This window comes from Epinephelus moara, chromosome 21, assembly GCF_006386435.1.
Source record: "Epinephelus moara isolate mb chromosome 21, YSFRI_EMoa_1.0, whole genome shotgun sequence".
In the NCBI taxonomy this organism is placed as follows: domain Eukaryota; kingdom Metazoa; phylum Chordata; class Actinopteri; order Perciformes; family Serranidae; genus Epinephelus; species Epinephelus moara.
The window spans coordinates 6,765,596-6,786,201 of record NC_065526.1 but is presented as its reverse complement, the minus strand read 5'-3'; the positions used below and the strand labels follow the sequence as shown (position 1 = coordinate 6,786,201).

Genomic DNA, 20,606 nt, shown 5'->3' with positions numbered 1-20,606 from the left:
TATGTGACATAATCGTTGCGCGACCATTTTGATCGGGGCGACGTAGGGGCGTAGGGATGCCGTTAGCCGTTAGCGGTGTCTGTAATAACTCCGGCCACGGTCCGTGAAAAAAATATTTTTTCCAGCGGATGTCTTAGTCACAACATGACTGAGCTAACTGGAGTAGTTTCATGTCGTATCCGACAACGGGAGGCTTTTAACAGATGACGTCCTGATGTTAGCTTTGCTGCTGCTGTTAGCTGTCCCTGTCAGCTGCAGCCACTGATGCTTTCTAGACATCGTGATTTCCCAAAACTGAATAAATACCACACATAGCAACACAAAACTGCTTTGCTAGCTCAATCATGTTGTAACTAAGATATCCGCTGGAAAAAATATTTTTTTCACGGACCGTGACCGGAGTTATTACAGACACCGCTAACAGCTAACGGTTAGCCCAGCTAAAAACGTCACATCCCGCCTTCAGTAGGCTATATCCAATCAGCACCAAGTAATCCCCAAGCCCCAGGCAGGAGTTTATCAGGGCCGTTCTGAGTACCTACTCCGAGGCAGGGACTTGTTTAGCCCCTGTAAAAGTTCCGGAACTCTGTCCTTCGGGGGTGGTTCCTGCAGTGGAGACACGCACCAACGGCCCCAGCCCCGTAAAATGACCCCGAAGTTCCTGCGGTGGAAACGGGCCTTTTGTTACCAGATGGCCACCATACTGTTTTCTGTTTCCTACAGGGGAAGCGTTTATTGGTCCGGCGTGGCACAGTGCATTCTGGAAGTTGTAGGTTTTCTACCTCTTGAGCAAAAGCAAATGCCACAGCTCTTTTCCTCTGTTTCCTTTGGTCATATCGCACCAATGTGCTTTACAGACAGCACAGTTTTATGAAAAGACCATCTTTCCAGCTGTGAAATATTTCTTTAATATGCATGTTATCATTGTTGTGCTTAACGTTAATGGACAGTGAAATAAAAGACAAACTCCCTGGGACTGGTTGCGTTGTTTATAGCAGTCATTAAGCTGTGGATGTACTTTGGATTGGCATTCATTATAATAGTTGTTCAGGGTTGTTGGCATCTGTTTGTCCAATCCAAGCTTTAACTAAAAGAGCGAGGCTGTAAACTCTGTGGTGTATCAATAAAATATGGCACTGACAAGAATAGAGTCTATATTTTTGACGTACACAATTTAAAACATGTTCAGTCGAGGACAGCAAGACTCAGAGCTGAAGAGCAGGGAACTAGCAATACCCTATTTTTCAAGTTATATTCCACACTTGCTTCAGTAATAAGATATTTTCAGGTAGACTGAGCCATGAAAGCAGACAGTACTGTGGGCTGAGTGCCTGAGACCCAGGTGGGTGGTTGGTGCAAGCCTGGGCCACGCAGGGTCATGCCACACAGCTCATCTCTAAGCTTAATGGATTAGCTATCTCTGGTAGTACAGCTAACACTGTCCTTCACATGGCCATGCAGGTATCTCATAGCCTACATACAGGAAAACAATCTCCTCTGCGAACGCGCTGTCATCATCCGAGGGCGTGATGAACTGATCAAAATCTCAATTTCGCCTCCAAGAAATGCACAATCTTCATGTCATATGCTGCACAGCAGAGGCAGAAATATTCCACTACCCCTGGAGGGTTTGACTGATGTGAAATATCTTCTTTCCTCACACCTGATGACAGTCAGAAATGTGAGTGTGTATGTTTCATTGTGATAGAGAAAGGTACAAAGATATAAATGCGCAGAGAGCGCTGTACCAATTTCTATTTCGGCTTGGAAATGACATGAATGACTTTGCCCTCTTTTCCATAACTGAAGCATATAGTGTGGTGAAAGTGTAGTGTGTGTGTGCGTGTGTATCTGAGTGTGTGTGCCCCTCTGTTTGCCCTACTTCTAGTGCTAGCAGGATGTCACTCTGGTTCTTCATTCCCAGCCAGCTCTTCTGGGCCTGAATCACATCCCCAGGGAAACAGTGGTGAGCATGCAGACTGCTTTGCTCATTCATTTTTTTCCTCCTCTTTGTTTGTTTTGTTTTTAAGGGCCCACAGGTATGCACATGGGCGTAGATTTCATGGGGGATGCAGGGGACACATCCCACTCAATATTCAGAACATGTGCATCTGTCACCCCCAAATAAAAACATGAAAGCAGTGACAGAATTAAAGATATTTCATCCACAAATTGGTGCAGAAAAAGGGACTGATGCTTACAATTTTGTGGGGGACAGGGACCCCAGACCACCGGTTCAGCTCACGTAACCTTCGCCTTTGTGTATGCATCACAACAGCTATGGCCTATACACTACTTCACTATTACTGGAGCTAATATTGTAGTATTTAGGGAGGGCAAGAAAAAGTGATCAAGCAGAAATTCAGTCTCGCTTTGTGTTTGTTTAACAGATTCTAAGATCAAACTTCTCATCTAAAGTTCTCCTTGATGGCTCATAATTTTACTTGCTCACATGGCTGAGTTGACAGGCATTTTTTTTTTAACCAAGAATTACACTTTTGACAAATTTGATCAAAGCCTGAGCAAATCCCATCAAGTCTAACCACAGGGAGCTGTCCCTGGTGCTGAAATCAAGTCTAAATTGTGTGTTTCCCTGCATGGCTCTGCATTATACTTGTGTGCATAGATATAGATACAATGCTGATTATTATGGGCCCATTACTTGTTAGAATACAATACAAAAACAACTCGTCATAATTAAGGTGCAGCACATACGTACCGTCCTCCATAGTTTCTGTGTTTTCACCGTGACAGAAGTGGCAGTCACAATCAAATGCGAGATGGAGACCATTATTCCAAACACAACCGCCAACAGTGTCCGCACAGGTAGGAGCGCATAGGCGACGAAGGTGACCAGGATGAGCTGCCACACGCCTTGCTCCGGGGACGTCGGGGGCTCTATCCCCATCGCGCCCAGCGAGAAGGGACAGCAGAGGAAAGAGAAAGTGAAGCCGAAGAGCAGCGTCAGGTTGACAATCTGCTGCAGCTGAGTCACTTGCAGGTACTTGACATTAGTTACGATGAAGAGGGAGACGAAGATGACACAGTGGACCGGATGGGACCCCTTGGAGATGGTGAGGCTGGGGCCGGACAGCAACTCCACCACGGCCAGTGTCGAGGACAGGAAGATGAGGACCGCCAGGGCTTTGAGAGTGGACGTCTGCTCCAGTTTCAGGTTGTAGTTCTGGAAGAGGGACTCGAGCTCCTTGCAGTCGAACTCGTCCTCACACGCGATGGTGGTCAAAGGGACGCCCGTTGGACAGTGACTTCTCTTCCGCCTGGTTTTGACTTTCTGAAACGGTATTTCCTCCATGTCAGTGCCATTCATAAACTGAATACCTGCTCACAGCTTAGGTCAAACGGAACACCGGATCCCACGCCGACACGGAGCGGAGCCAACGGTAAAAAGACGCGCACAGCAGGCTGGAGGCAGAGCGTCCCAGATAGCCGGAGACTGGCCGGTGGCCACAGACGCGCTCCACACTATCCACAGGTTGAATTATGTTGTTCGGAGAGATCAGCCACCAGAGAAGCCTTCATGTCTTGGCTGTATTTGCACGCGATCTGTAAAAATATATATTTATCAATTGGGGTTTTTTTAGCATTCGTTTGAGCGCCAAAGGAAGAGCAGCGCACACGACGTCTAGTTCAGATGGTAAAAGCTTTTTGCAAGGCTCAGATAGGATCACGCCTGCGCATTATGAGGTGAAGATAAGACAGGTCTCAGCTACTCAACACACAGTCAAGACGATTTGACTGGTGCGGCTGCACAGCTCCTCTCACCAATGTGACAGAACAGCGCATACATCATCCATAATGGCAATGTCCTCTTCTTTCCCACCTACACATGACATGTTTCCATCATTACAGTCTGCGCAATCTATTTTCTTTTTTACCATATATTGATTCATTTGTGCTCTTCCTCTTCCTGTCTGACACACATGAGGAGGAGATAAACATGTACTGTATATAACTGTTTTCCAGACCGTGATTCATGATATTCTCACCACAGATTCTCACCAAGCTGCCAGCTACTTTTAGTTTGGCACAGACGCGGCATAACAACATGCTTGCATACCATTCATCATATGATTTCTGTGTTGCCAGTGAAGCAGCCACCCTCACCATCAGCACCCTCTTGGCATTCATGCCGTGGTGTCTCATTCATTACCAGGGGAAGATTAGTCATCCGTCACAGGCTGCCGTTGCCATGACCCGTCAGTGCCAGGCAGGGTGTAAGAAAGTGACAGATGGATGGCCCATGCCAAAGTCCAGCACTCTACCATGCTACCAGAACACTCACATGCCTTCTGTTCCCCTCCCATAGCACCCTGTCAGCTGTTAGTATCCGAGCTTTCACTGATCTCACTCAGCTACTGAATGAGTGTATACAGTGTGACAGGCAGACAGAGCGAGGAAGAGAAGTGGATGGACTATAGTGGAAATAAAAACAGAGAAGTAAAGTATGTGGCAGCCGACCAAATTCAGAGACACAAAAACAAGAGGCTGTGGTCTATAAAAGGCCAGTCTGGCCACAGAGAAGCATCAAACTGAGTGTTTTACAAGGAAAATAAACATAAATAATTCAACAATTTAAAGTGAGCTGATGCTGTATTAAAGCTGAAACAATTAGTAGATCAATCGATGAGTGGATTGACAGAAAACTTATCTGCATTATCAGGCAAAATTGGCAAGTAGACGATACACTGCATTCTCTGTTTTATATCATTACAATCTGCACACCTTTAGTTTTTTGGACATTTAAGATGCCATCACTGGCTTTGGGAAAATGTAATAAGCATTTACCACTGTTTTTCAGACATTTTATAGACCAAACAATCCAAAAATAATCTATCATTAAAGCTGCAAGCTGTGATGAACAGGCCCTTACACCTTCCCACACATAGAGGGGATGCCAGTTGATGCAGCTGTGCATTTCCATGACCATTGGACACTATGTACACTATGCACACGAGTTAGATATCATTTCATACCTGTTTCTCTATTTCTCTACCTGTTTCATCGCTTCACTTCCTGTTGCCAGTGGGCGGTGCTACATAAGTGAGTCATCAATGCAGTAAAACATTTACTGCAGTTCACTTGACATGCATATTTATTTTTTTTGTTTTTAGCTTGACAATAAAACAAATCTTGGCCAACCTTAGGGAGATCACTGAACCTATTTGAGAACGTGACATGTAGTCTAGTTTGACAAGACCGATGTCTTTAGCGTACTGTCTGAAGCATTGTTGAGTCTGTATTTACCGATCCCTGTCCAAATTTTCTGGGGTGACCCCAGTATAGCTGCTGGTGTCCGATCATATCTCTTTTACTCGAGTGTCGGTACTTTCACAAGTGCATATACATTTTCACAAATTTTGGACATTGCACAAAGAATTTAAATAGCCTATGACTTCCTGTGTCCACTATGTGATGCTAGAGAGCACACACTAATTATATGTCATTTTGCTGTATATCATGTGTAGACCACACCATGTAAATGTCATATAAATCACTGGGCACTGTGACTATGACTCAATATAGACATGTATATGTCTTTGGGCTTGGACTCTTATTAAAGGATAACGTTGGTATTTTTCAACCTGGGCCCTATTTCCCCATGTGTATGTGTGCGTATGATTCATAGGTACAACTCTGCTAAAATTGGTTCAGTATTGAGGGAGGCGGATGCAGCCAGCAGCCACGAAACGAGCTAAAATGGTAACAGGGGCAAATGTGTCCCATATAAGTTTGCGCATTAAAAGTGCTTTGCATGTTGCCGGAAGAAAACAGAGGATGCTCAGAGTGGCGCTGGTTGTCCCGGAGTACAGTTGAGAGTTTTACTGCATCGATTGAAAACAATGGTTTGTGTTTGTGCTTATCCGAATTGCAAGAACAGGATGTCGTGCAACACCCCGTACAGCTTTCATAGGCTGCCTTTGTCGGACGGCGAGATGCTGAAGTTGTGGCTAGTTGTGCTACAAATGGATGCTAACACTCCTGTCCAGACACTGCGCCTTGCAGACCATCGGGTCTGCAGTGCTCACTTCTCCCAAGATGACTACTGCCAGCCGAAGAAGAGAAGACATCCAATCCCGAAACACCTCTTCCTCAAGAAAACGGTTGTCCCACGAGTAGAGAGAGCTACAGACACAGTGGAGGTAATGTTATATGAACAATGTTCGAAACGCTTAGTATGCTATTTACAGAGATAGCACTGGCGATCTGAACCGGTCAGTGGCGAAAAAAAGCACTTTTAATGCGCAAACTTATACGGGACACATTTGCCCCCGTTAATGTTTTAGCTCGTTTCGCGGCTCCCGGCTGCATCCGCCTCCCTCAATACTGAACCAATTTTAGAACGAGTTGTACCTATGAATCATCCACACACATACACATGGGGAAATAGGGCCCAGGTTGAAAAATACCAAAGTTATCCTTTAAGCATGTGAAATTAGGGGCAGATAGGACAATGTATCGGCAAGTTACAGCAGCTTCCTGTGTCATTCCAAAACATGTTATTGCCCGCCTCGTCATGACAACACCATTCCATGAAAACACAAAAGCTTCTTAATTTGGCTTTGGGAGGGTTTTAAGATTATGCTGACAGAATTCTAGATGGATCTGTTGAATCCTCTACGATAAGTATTGAAAAGTTCCATACCTGTAAAGTGCCTAAAATGGTGTGTTGTTACACAGCTTATGATGTCATGTTTTGAGGTACTGACTATTCCTTGACAGTTTAGTGTCACGGTAGTTGCAGGGTTATACCAACCAAATCTGAAACAAATCCGATAAACTGTTCAGAAGGAGTTCAAAAAAGTTAGCATAAAATCCTTGAAAAATGCACAAAATTCAAAATGGCCGACTTAGAGCTGAGCCAATGAAAACCAGTGAGAAATATGTCTGAAATAATGAGAGCAATGTAGGTACCAAATTTCTTTAAAAATCAGAGCAACTTTTTCCCAACTAAAGCCCTCCACATATTTGGGGGCGCTATGGAGCTAGCTAAACACCCATGAACCCCACTGCTGTCTTGCAACTTTCACAGGTTTTAATGTTTGCACCAAGTTTCGTAACTTTTCGAGCAAAGGGGTCAAATATGCGCTAATATTTACGTGCCACGCCGAATTACACCAATAAATCAAAATAATAACTAGTTTGAACATGGTTTTGTGAGTTTTTGTGCTTCCTACAGTCCTCAAACATTTGTTCGTAAAATGCACTAAAAACAAAATGGCTGACTTCCTGTCAGGCGAATACATACAAAAAAATTACACGTAATTAAAGCTGAGAGCAATCCCATCAAATTTTCTGAACATCAAAGGAACTTTATCCCAACCCCCAGCATGCAACAGAGCCTGCTGGCCACATCTGAGCCATATCACAGCAGAACTTTGCAAATGTCACCAGTTCTGACTTGTGAGCCAATATTCATGACTTTTTAGGAATCCCAAGCTCTTCAAAAATGTGATTGTGCAGCAGAATAATAATCTATACAGCGTTATTGAGGGACTGTTGGGCCCCCTCTCATGTTTGTGCTCAGACCCTAATTAAAATAATTGCTAGTTCCAGTCCTACTTGATATAAACTCTGAAATATTAACCAAACTTGCAAAATGCTTGCTGTCACACTAAATGATTTCACAGGATATTGTTGTGTCCACAACAGTGGTCCACACCTTCCCCTCTTGTCTGCCTGCCAGTCTCACTCCTCTGTGTTATCTATCCCCGCTCCTCTGAGAGAAGGATGTGGGACATGGGATGTAGGACACATTGCTTTTAGGCTGATATTCTGTCTTATCTACAAGGTTTTTACTCTTGCCACTTTCCACTGGACTTGATTAGCTGACACACAAACACCGATGTGTTACTGTAGTTTGCCTGTGAGTGACTGGGGTGCTGTAACAAGCCTGAGGTGTTATGCAAATGAAAACAAAACAGTGTCGTCATTTATAGTCTGAGTGTAATTAATCTGGCATTGATTGACTGTCATTGCGCCAATCAATATTTCAATATACTTTGTGTAGCAGCTCCTAAATTAATCTCAATAATGAGCTCTGCTGTTTTTCAGTTCTGCAAGACATCTCATATTCCTTTGATGCAAATGTCAAACTGCATTCAAAGAAGATGAAAATCTGACATTCAAAATGCCATTTATGTATCTACACATGCAGGTTTGTGCTTTCTTTTTTGGACTGCAAGTGATTGACAGATGGTTTCTTTGCCTTCGTGTGAAGGCGTGCCGTATTTCCAGGAGGACCTCTTGGCCTGTTTGTGGCCAGGAACATTGGGGGATGAGAGCAGAGGCATCGTACGGTATAAAAGTGTTATTCCCTCCGCTTTTGATGGCTTCAGGTGTAAGTGCGTGGTCACACTCTGCTAGCCCTCATCTTCTGAGAACAAAGAGAGGTCTTGTGGGAGTTCACACCACAAAGCTGCACTCCAAGGGCGTCGGACAAGGAGACAGCAGCCCGCTCCCTGCTGCGTGCCTCTTTACTAAAACTCGTCTTTGCTTCCTCTACGTCTGTCTTTCTATTTCTGTCTCTTGCTCTTTCATTACACAAAAAAACTCCTCTTAGAATGAAAGACATGAAACAGCTGAGCATCTGAAATGATGTAAAACAGCTGATTATGTATCTGACATATTTACATTGCAAAATCGTTATTTGAATAACAGCTTGATGACTCAACAGCTTGAGCTCTCTGGAGCAATTAAAATCTTCTCCGCCACATGTCAGTTGTATAGCTCCTTTCCAAAAGCTGATCTATAGCACATAAAAGATCTTAGCAAACGCTTGCTACCAAATGTGTTCCATGTTAGGCCTTTGGTCACGTCTCAAATGTGGCTCCTCTTGCCGATTGAGCAGTGGAAAAATGTCACCCTCTTTCGCTCTCTTGCAAAAGGATTTACACAGCTTTTAATTCTCCAACCAGCAGGATGTTTTCCCATCTGGAGGCTCACACACAAACCATTGGTTTGGTCCAGGAGGGGGACAATAGGATAAAAAGCAGATGAATGAAAAAAAAAAGCAGAGCATATTAAAAAGAACGTTCAGAGCTGCTGCCTCCATCTAAACACTGCTTTACACTCGCTGTCATCAAGTGATCATCTGTAATGATAGCCCAGCATCCGGCAAGTCCCACCAGTGTCCAGATGTGGGTGAGGCATCGCTGGTCTTATAATCACAGACACATTGGCTCAACACCAGCAAATGAAACAGCCAAGCCAGACCCAAGAGGGACTGGCAATGCATGTTGTGAATTAGCTAATGTCAGCCTTAATTAAAATGTGCTAAGAAACAAAACACCTTTTTTTTTTCATGATTGTCAGTCAGGTGTGCCGCTCCTGGTTTCCTCAGAGAAACGGCTACATCTTGGAAGGATAAGAAAAGATGGAGATGCAGTACAAGCTATATAAGATTTTACATTCATAACAAGGTGATGAATCTATTTTTTTCCTTTAGCTATGAAATAGAATAAAAAGTCCACACATAAATCAAATATTGCCACAAGTCAGCTATTTTTCACATAAACTTAAAAGAAATGAGTCCAAATCCAGCCTTGAGCAGGAACCTGCAGAACTCCATTTGTCAGGGCTGAAAACCTAATGCACACATAATTACCAAATCAAAACTGGACTCGGGGGAAAAAAATCCACACGCTTATCCTTCATTTGGCGCGGAGAATGATTTGTCCCCTTCTACAAACATGTCCACAGTCACAACAAATACATGTAGAAGCTACGTTACCCCAGAGTCCATGATGCAAACATAATTCATCTGTTGGTGCACTTGTCAGTTTGGTGGCAGCAAGGTCATTGATCAGATCTGGACTGGACCTTCCCTACTTGTTTGTTGATATTATTTGTAAAATGTAATGCACATGGTAAAAAGATGATTACACAAAACCTAACAGCCAGTTATTGCTGTTTTGCTTTGTGCATCTTTTGTGTGTTGTAAAAAAAAAAAAATGTGATCACCTAAATTAATCTTGATTTTGGAATCAATGCACTCATCCCCGCCCAGTGGACTAAGAAATAATTTTTGGGTTCAAAAGATGATTTTCATCTGCTCATCCAGGGCCAGTTTGTGGGGCCAGCAGGCTGAGTAGGGTACTCCAGACATCCCTCTCCCCAGCAATGCTTTCCAGCTCCTCCTGGGGGACCCCAAGGTGTTCCCAGGCCAGATGAGATATATAATACCTCCAGCTTGTTCTGGGTCTACCCCAGGACCGTCTACCAGTTGGACGTGCCCAGAGAACCTCTTACAGGAGGGGCCCAGGAGGCATCCTGATCAGATGCCCGAACCAACTCAACTGGCCTCTTTCGACATGGAGAATTAGCAGCTCTACGCCGAGCTCCCTCTGGATGTCTGAGCTCCTTGCCCTATCTTTAAGGCTGAGTCCAGCAACCCTAAAGAGAAAAATCATTTTGGCCGCTTGTATCTGTGATCTCATTCTTTCAGTCTCTACCCAAAGCTCAAGGGTTGGAACCTTGACGAACCTTCTGGCTCAGCTCCCTCTTCACTGTGACTGTCCAGTGCAACACTTGCATCTCTGCCAATGCCAAACTGCCTGTCCATTTCACACTCCATTCTACCCTCGTAAAAAAGACCCTGAAATACATAAACTCCTTCGATTGAGGGGCAATCCACCATTTTCTGTCAGAGAACTATAGCTTCAGACTTGAGGTACTGACTCTCATCCATGACTGCTTTACACTCGGCTGCAAACTGTCCTAGTGCATGCTGGAGATCACGGTGTGAGGAAGCCAACAGAACCACATCATCTGCAAAGAGATGCAGTTCTGAGGTCCCCAAACCGGACGCTCTCCTCCCTCTGGCTATGCCTTGAGATCTATGGAATGATTTATGGAATGTGTAAAAATATGGTTTAACAAATGAATTGTATTATCAGGCTTTGGATGTGCATGTCTTTTCCTTCCTAAATATTTTGCAGTTTGCATTCTAATAATGTGTGTTAGAGGTAGAACTATATCCTCCTGAGACCCGCACTTTTGTTTAGTATGCTTTTTTTAATTTCCCCTAGCTATTTGGGATCAGTGGGACCCAATACATATAAAAAAAACTAAGCATTGTCAACAATCATAAAGTCCCAGTGTCCTTAAATGAGACCAAAATAAAGTCTCAAGGTCCTCAAACGAGATGATAATAAAGTCCTAATGTCTTCCTTGGTCAAATTTGTTGCCATATCAAACTACAAACATTGTTAAAGGAGCTATATGTAAGAAATCTAAAGCAAATAGTCGTAAAATCATCCTAATATGTAACAGAGACTAAGGAATAATGTTCATATAACATACTGATCTTCTCCGACAACAATAGTACAGCCAGAATATCCGCAAATCATGTTTATGTTTTGAATTTGTGTTTTGGCCTGTTGCGCCACCCACCGCCGTCTACCAGTCACGCAGTCAGTAGAGTCTCAGCATCAGTTACAGTTACAACTGAGCTACAGCAGCACGGCAAGCAGCATTAGCAGTGTCCCGGTACATAGCATTAGCAGTCTCCTCAGCTGTATCCCAGCAGCAGCGTTAGCAGCAGAGAAGCCAGACTTGCTCAAACGATCCGCTGGAAAACCGAAGATCAAGGACGCGGTGACGCGGCCCTGCCACGGCAGCCGCCCGTGGGCAAACAATTCAGTCTCCAGCGTGCTGCTGTCCAGCAACCTCAAATCTGTAGGGGAGGGGGGGCGGACACGACTTGTGGCAGTATTTTGAATTTGAGTGCAATAACCGTTTTGGCCACATTCTTACATACGGCGCCTTTAATAATAAATTAACAAGTTTCAACCATAAAATGTGATCAGGTTTTAGACCTTGTCCACTTTTGTGCCGGGATCGGCTGCAGACCAACAGCTTTAACATGACACTAGATAGTCAAGTTTGATCATCTTCTTGGTGCTCCACCAGGGCCACAAGATGGGACAAAAAAGTGTCCATGAATGAGGACAACAGGCCTAAGTTGAACAGATTGAAGTATAAGGTCAAGTAAACCCAGAATGTGATGTCCTCATATAAGGACGCAGGGTCTCAGGAGGATATAGGTATATGAGAAGGCAAATCAGTATTTAAAGTAACCTGTGTAAAAGTTAATACAGGAAGAAGGTGTCAAAGATCATCATCTGTCTTAAAGTAAAGTGACACTGACCAATTTGTATACATCGACTGAGAGGAAAATGTAAATTAAACCTGGTTTGTTAGAATTAATACATCAAGTATTACCATTAAATGTTATCCTGATGCAGCACCCTCCTTCCCTGAGCAGTATACATGACATGATCCTGTTTTCTCACATGACAGCTTGCTGATTGCAACCTTTTGCTTATCAGCCTACACATCTGAGGGACTCGTTCAGCGTCTCCTCCATTACAGACAACACCACCCTTCTAATCTTCCACTCACATCAGCATTGCTAATAAGCCCAACAGCTACAGTATACAATTTGTGGACACATTTATTTCATCGGATCACATTTCAACTGCACAGTATAATGGAAATGGGATTGTTTAAAGAAAGCGATTCAAGATTTTCCTTTTCTTAGTGTATTTATTCTTCTTCTATAAGGTGTGGATTACGGTTTGGATGCTTTTTGTCCAACAAGTCAATCCGTGCAATACAGACAGACCAGGGGCCACGCTATTCTTAAAGTAAACCTAAATTCAAAGGAGCAGGCCACAGCAGAGTAAAACCTCCGACAACACTAAACACTGAAAAATGAAGAAGCAAGGTCAGAGGCTTGTTTATAATAACAAGAAAGTAACAACTGTGTCTGTTTCAATGTGTCTGTGTGCAAGCTTAGGATGGATCAATAGCCATCAGGTGCATGAGATTCAAGTGCAGCACCCTCCCCATTGTGAAATCCTCTTAAAGCTTCTGATAGTTCGAGTAATCTGGGAGAGGCAATGTGTGAGTGTGTAGCTGTGTGTGTTTGTGTATTTGCGTTCAGTCCATGTGCCTTGTCCCCTCCCACAAAGGCTGTCTTCCAAAGTATCACGTGCCTCAGTGAATTTGAGTGCTTGAAGTGTTGGCTGTGCAGTAAGAGAGACGGACACAGACAGACAGCAGGAGAGGGAGAGAAACAAACACACAAGAGACAGCTCTCCTAAAAAAATCTATCTGCTCACTTACAGACCTGATCATGCAGGACACTGCACTAATTACAACTACATATAGGCACCTATATTAGCTCTACTACGACATTAAACCTGATTATAAAGGAAAAAAGACGAGTTAATTATGATTTATTACCACTTAAGCCTAACTTATATCATTTTGATAAAACTGTAATCACCAAATTAATCACTGAGATCATGGGTGTAGGTTTTACTTCAGCATTGGGCGGACATTTTGTTTGTCAAATGCTTATTTTCCTGCATTTTGGTGAATGTTTATGCACCAATTTGTGCATTTTCCTGCATCAATTTATAGTGCAATGTCTTTAATTTTGTCAAGATGAAAGTTTTCTGCTACTTTTATGTTTAATTGGAAGGACACATACACATATTCAGCTGTGCTTTCCAATACCCATACTACCATACTATATAGTATGCCAGAAAAAGATTTAGTATGTCCCAATACATAGTAGGTGAAATGCAGTATGCCAAATATACCACGATGCTCTATTACATCCGGTCTGATTTTGCAGTATGCAAGCCAGCATGCTTTTCTGGCTATTCTGACCCACAATCCTCTGCGTAGATGACGACTTGACAGCTGATTGACAGCTCTCAGGTCGCAATGATGGATGACAGCGCATTCAAGTTACTGATGACAAGTCGAATAGTATTAATCGGAATTTTAACTGTTTAAGTGAACAAAATAACCCTAAATATTACAAGCAACTATAAAATTAACAATTACAGAGAACTGCAGATGTAATTTCATGTTTGCAAATATAATTTGTTCGAATCTACAATCTGTGCTGTTCTGTATTTAATGTTGAACTACATACATTGCAAAGAAACAACAGCAGAGCTCTCTGGGTTGATCTCCATCTTTAAAAGCAAGGGGATCAAAGTTCAGGGCATAATGTAATGAGACAGTAGTATGTCCCGATTGTGTGCATACTGCATGCTACAGTACGTACTTTATAAGGGCAGCTGCATTAAAAGTAAAGAGAAAAAGCATACGATTCGGAATGCACCCAAAATATTTAGGGAATTGCGTCCCCTGCGTGCCCCCTGAAATCGACGCTTATGGCTGACATCTGGAAACATGGCGGCCTAGCTACAAAAAGTCCACACGCAGTCAGGCGATCACACAAGTGAGCCCTCCCTAAATATCAGTAAAGATCCCTCCAAATTTATAATGTACATTACATATGTTTGGGTAATCATTTTTACCATTCATTTTTGCTTCGTCTTCCAAAACATTTTGTGTGGACTGTTTAAAACCTCTGATTGCTCGTGTTCCTGACTCCACAGTGACGACTCCCAAATATCTCAGCAATTTACTTGGTGAGTGGAAATAGCTTTGGAAATATAGCAAAGCCTATCTCAAGCTAAAGTGAAGTGAAATGAGAAAGTAAGAGTGAGGTGGAGGCAGAAATAAGAGACAGAAAAAGCTGAGACGGCTGGAGATGCCCGTCCTGCTGGTTAACAAACAGACACCTACCATGAATACTGAGTGGGTCAGATGAGGTCAGTTAAAGAGCACTGATCTAGGAAGCAAGCACAAACAGAGCAAGCTGATTGGAGACAAAACGGATGAGACTCAACAACACTTGGAAAGGCCTAATGTTGAATAGGAGCTGGATATTGAATTTCAAAGACACAAACAAGATTCGGCAGGCAGGGAGGGAAGAGCTTCCTCTCATGTGCGCCCTGTGCTGCTGTCCTCATAGGAGCCAAATACTTCTCCGGTGATCAATAACCAGGAGAAAGTGGCCGCTGGCCTTGATCCTAATTAGTGCAGGGTTAGAGCAGATTAGCTTGCACCTGAGCCCCTATCTGAGCCTTTCTCAAACAACAGCTCCCTCCCTATCAGGCAACCTAGAAGCACCAGCATCAGCATAACTCAGGGAGATGTTGTGGGTGGAGGAAAGACACCTCAGTCAGTGTATGAAACATTTTCTCAAATTATGCCTATTGTTCATCTCATCGTGGGAAAATGACGCTTTCATCGTCCAGAAGATGAAAAATAAAGCGTCAAAAAATACACAGCAGGGTGGGGACAGGTGGGTCTTTCACAGAGGGGCGGGGGGAGGTTTATTAGTGCCATCGCTACTTTTAAATAACGATGGTTCTCATGACAACAGAGCGATTAGCTGTAAGCTTTTGGTATCACAGCCAAGTCTGCCGAACATAAAGAGTTCAGGGAAAGGTTAGGAAGAGGAGACCATGAGGAGATTAATAGGCTATGTGTTGCTAGCAGTGTGTGTGTGTGTGTGTGTGTGTGTGTGTGTGTGTGTGTGTGTGTGTGCACGCCCATGAGTTTGCATTCACGTGAGACAAGCGCCTGTCTCCACTCCAGTGTTGTGAATTGACAAGTGCTATAAATAGAACATACCTAAGCCTCTGTTGTTCTGTTTTCCTCCAAACAATACAGCCAAATTAAAACCATAAATATATTAAATTTATGGTTTGGTTATGATCTATTTTATAAACTTTTCAAAATACTCACAAAACAAAAAGAAGACGAAGACGAAAACCAAAGCAAAAGACACAAATTCAAACCAACGTGCAATCTGGACATGAAAAGACAAAAATTTATAGTATAAGAAATATTCATTATACTGTACAAATAGCACATTTCTTACTTCATTTCACTATCTTCTTTCCATTTCCTTTATTAAAATTTTTAACGTCTGCTATTAAAATATTTAATAGACTCCAGTTTTTCATGACATCTGATATATTCTGGTCTAGTATTCAACCTATTAGTAGGCTATAGTATGCTCAAACACTTGCTAATAGTGCCTGGCTATTTAAACATTAATACACATGACTTGCTACTAAATGTTGAAGCCATTTTGCAATGTTTAATAAGTTAAATGATAATAAAACGGTTCTTTTACTGTAACCAACATGTATTTTTTCAGTCTGTAAGTGGGCCTGTTGTCGCTTAAAAAGATCGTTGTAACAGAATTTACATGTATAGTCAGTTCTTGATCGTATCATGCTGCCCTACAAAGGCTAACCACAGTAACTATAGTCTTAGTCAAAACAGTTATATTTTCTGACAAAATTTCCAGGTTCAGTCTTGTTCTGTTCTGGACAAGAGGGCAAAAACTATAGTATCTATCGGGCCAAGGAAAATTGCAGTAAATGTATTATGGTGAATTGTGTATGTGAGAATGAGGATGATGTCAGTGACAAAATGACTGATAACATGACAGTTACCATGGCAATATCAGTGATGGGGATGTCAAGTAATCTTGATTTAGGTCAAAGCTGATGAAGTAAAAATTACAACAAAATACGTGAGAGCTGCTTAAGATTTCTGTTTTTTTAAAACAAAAATCTATAAATGTAACAAATACAAAAAAAGAAAGAAAAAAGATAAGACTCAAATTCTAGTTACTGCACTTTGCCTTTGCATATAGCTGTTTAAGGTAATACAAAGGCAGTAACTACAATTTGAGTACATTTTCAGGGTCATAGGTCAAATCACGGATCATATTTTTCAGGCATAAAAATTACTCTGTGAATAACTTTTTAATAAGTGCATGGCCACTTCCCTACACATTTAGCTGGACAGTCAAAAACAATGTAAAGCCATTCTCCTCAGTTTAAGTGTTAGCGTAGCTACTGCGGTTAGCCTTTGTAGGACAGCATAGCTATACGTAACCTTTTTTGCTCTTCTTAAACTTGTGGACATTTTTTAAATAGATCATTTTGATTAAGTAACCCATCTAATTGGTTACTGAGCCTTTTACTGTGACTCTGTTACAGGTGACATTAGGAAATCTGGTCTGAGAAAATTTCCTGTTTGAGGAAGATAAACTGTCACTAATTTGGGTCCAAGTCTTACTCAAATGTAGTGAAAGCCATTTGTCCATTAGTATTGTACTCCATGACATGAGGCAATGACATGTTGATGTGTGTTTGTTCCCACTAAAGAAAAAAAAATTATCAGCATACAGAAAAACTAACAATTTAATACCATTTATATATTAGGAAGAACAAGGGTCCTATGATTGACACCTGTGGAACGCCACGTGTTACTAATACTGTATTTATGTACTGAGTATGATTACTCAGGTATGATTTAAACTAAGTAACTATCGGTTACCACAGCCTCCAAGTGATTGTATAACTTTAACTTTTGTATTGTATTTAATTAAAATAAAATAAAAAATAAATAGATAGAGCATTAGGTAGATCTTACAAATGTCGGACTGTGATGTCATCGCTGCCTGTGGCTTGTGTTATATATCCTTTCAAATATAGCCATTTCTTTTAGACTTACTCCAGTCATTAGTTTCACACATTTTCAAATAGTCAATATCTAATCAGGGTGTCTATAGATATCAGACACTTACATTCAGTGCTGACTAAACCACAGACAGATTTCTGGACAAATTATCTTTATCTTATCGAAGGTAAGGTAAGGTAAGTGCAAGTATAAAGTAAAAAGACAGTATTAGATTCAATAATATGTTTAAAGATTTTTAAAATCAGAAGAGCTTGACTCATTTTGACAAAATATTAAAAGATGGATAAACGAAATTACATAACATTTTTGTGGCAATTAAGAACTCACCTGTTCAAATTTGTGATTATTTTACCACTTTTAAGGCCTAATATTTAGAAAGTTGAATTTAAGATCTTTTAAGGCTTTTTAAGGACCTGCAGACACAGCCTCCTCCATTTCAAATACAGATACTGTACTCCTGAAACAGTAGAATGAGCCATGCCTTGCCTAATGGACATCGACAAGCTCTGTGTAACAGTAAAACTACAGTATGCGTATCTGTGCAATGTTCACAGCTCCTCATCAAGCCTGACCTGGTTTAGTCTGACACTTCTGCTGGTCTGCATACAGAAAGAAAAACATACCGGTACAGATACAGCACACACACACACACACACACACACACACAATCCAGCTGGCCATCAAATACCTCTCTCAGCTTTTTGCAAACACAAAGACTCCAACAAAATAAGTCACAGTCAATCACACATACAGACACTCACATTAAAACCAATATATGCCTACGCACACAGAGATGCCATCTCCCGGTCAATCTACCACCTCATTCAAAGAGACAGAGGGATATTTGTAGACCTCCCACCAATGATGATGAGTCTATTAACCCCAAGGCTTTTGGGTCAGACGAGAACCTTTCCACTCCTCCCCACTGCATTCATGAATGTGCTGCAGGACTCGGGAGCAGAGTTGTCAGCTCTCTGGCAGCCTTGTTCACATCAACCCCAGAAATGACTGTATCAGACGGCTGAGATTTCTCTTAAGTGCCCCTCCATGTACTTTTTCCTCTGATGACAAATGGGACTTGGCCTTACCTCTCCTTGAAGGGGGAGCAGCGGTAATAGAAGAGGAAATGAGGAAATCTAATCATGGCAATGATGATGATGATGATAATATACATTAACAGGTGGTGATACTTTATGGACAGACAGAAGGATTTGATTTGGATGCTAATTGTTGAGCAAAGAAAGCAAGTGGTTAGGCGCCACGGTGGAGACAAAATAAAACTTGAGAGGAAATAGTGTGTGGCTGTTTTACCAATTTAAACTAACTGTAGTGTGTTGGTGCTGTGTGGACTAAAAATGTTGTAATGAGAGTGCTGAAACTACAGTGGGCATGAAATGAGCTAACCCTGAGTGACTCCCCTGAGATACTGGAGATGGAACCTCTGTGTGTGTGTGTGTGTGTGTGTGTGTGTGTGTGTGTGTGTGTGTGTGTGCTGCTCTCCTCTTGCACGCACTCTCCCTAGCTCTCTTGAGATAATTCCTTTACGACTGTCATTACATTATCATAACACTGTCTAATGAACATAACCTTCCATGGCTAATTTGAATGACTTCTAACCCTCTGTCTCTCTCATTTCCACTGAATGATTTAACCACGTTAGTCCAGTCAGTCAATGACAACGAACACATTAAGGAGATGGACTTCTGCCTCTGAGATGTGCTAGGTAACGATTGTTTCCAAATCTGGGGGCTGGGACCTCCACATGGAACCGCAGGAAAAATCTGAGATTATTGGACAAGCAAAAAAAAAGAAGAAAAAAGACATTTCTGCAGCTTGCCCTTTCCCTTATGAATCATTGATAGTTTCTTTAGGATTCTAACAACTATACTAATACATAAAAAAGGGTCACTCTTTGGTTAAACCTGGCACAGCTGGTAGACATGTAACCAGTGACCAATAATGTTCCAACACACAAAGAAATACTTTCTACTCTAAATGCACTTATAAATAATTAGCTTTTATTTTATTAGGATACTTAATTGTGTGTTTGTTTTTCTGTCCATTCCACTGGACAAAAAAATCTTAACACAAAAATCTCCTAGTAGGAAAAATGTCAATAAATGGATTTCACTGACCTTTTTTCAACAATAAACATCCATCCATTTTCATAACCGCTTATCCTCTTGAGGGTCACATGGGGGCTGGAGCCTATCCCAGCTGACATCGGCCAAGAGGCAGGGTACACCCTGGACATCGCAGGGCTAACACAAAGAGACAGACAACCATTCACACTCACATTCACACCTACGGGCAGTTTAGAGTCACCAATTAACCTGCATGTCTTTGGACTGTGGGAGGAAGCTGGAGTACCTGGAGGAAACCCACGCTGACACGGAGAGAACACGCAAACTCCAGCTGGGATTAGGGCTTTTTTTGCATTTAATTGAAGGCACAGTTAGCATTCAGTTGAACCAGGAACCCTGTTGTTGTGAGGCGACAGTGCTAACCACTATACCTCCGTGCCACCCCACAATAAACATGAGATTATTTATTTTTCATTAACGGTTAACTCATATCAATGAATAAAGTGATACTTAAAAACACATTGAATTTTTATTTTGCATTGTAATCATCATCACAACTTTAAATATCCTTAATTTCTTAAGTATCTCCAAAAAAAAGTATGTTGAAAACCTCCAGAGATGAATATTCTGTGGATTTAATTGTTCGAATGTATTATAAACGGATTGTGTTATTACTAAATCAAATCAGAACAGTATTCCCCTATTTAAACAGTATTTCTTCTCTCACTGGTGCACGGTATTATGACGAGTCCAGGTGCACGCTACCATGCACATATTACCTCAAAAAGAAGAAAACAATAAATTAAAAAATGAATTTAAAATTTTTAGTAGTTGATTTAAAGGTATAGAATATTTGATTTATAGTTATAAAATAAGAATGCAATTTTGTTAAAGATGCTATTGACTATTTTACAAAAATTCAAAAAATAAACATGATAGTGATGAGTTTAGCTTTTTCAAGGGCATATTTTTTTAGGGCTTTTTTGCATTTAATTGATAGGACACTTAGCATGAAAGGGGGAAAGAGAAGGGTGATGACATGTGCACAAGACCGTAGGTTAGAATTGAGCTTGAGGCCGCTGCAGCAAGGACAAGGCCTTTTTGCCTGGAGCATCTGCTCTACCC

General features: G+C 41.7%; 1 protein-coding gene across 2 annotated transcripts in view; it reads right to left on the bottom strand.

Annotated features, from left to right (window-relative positions):
• The window catches only part of LOC126382925 (adenylate cyclase type 1-like), a 60,551-nt gene extending 57,182 nt beyond the window's left edge, over positions 1–3,369 (bottom strand). The window contains exon 1 of one of the 2 annotated variants that reach the window (XM_050033207.1): positions 2,720–3,369. In XM_050033207.1, coding sequence (XP_049889164.1) covers positions 2,720–3,328 — 609 coding nt within the window. In that variant the 5' untranslated portion in view covers positions 3,329–3,369. The remainder of the gene's footprint in view (positions 1–2,719) is intronic. The other variant, XM_050033209.1, reaches the window with a different exon arrangement.
• Positions 3,370–20,606: the final 17,237 nt, after the last annotated feature.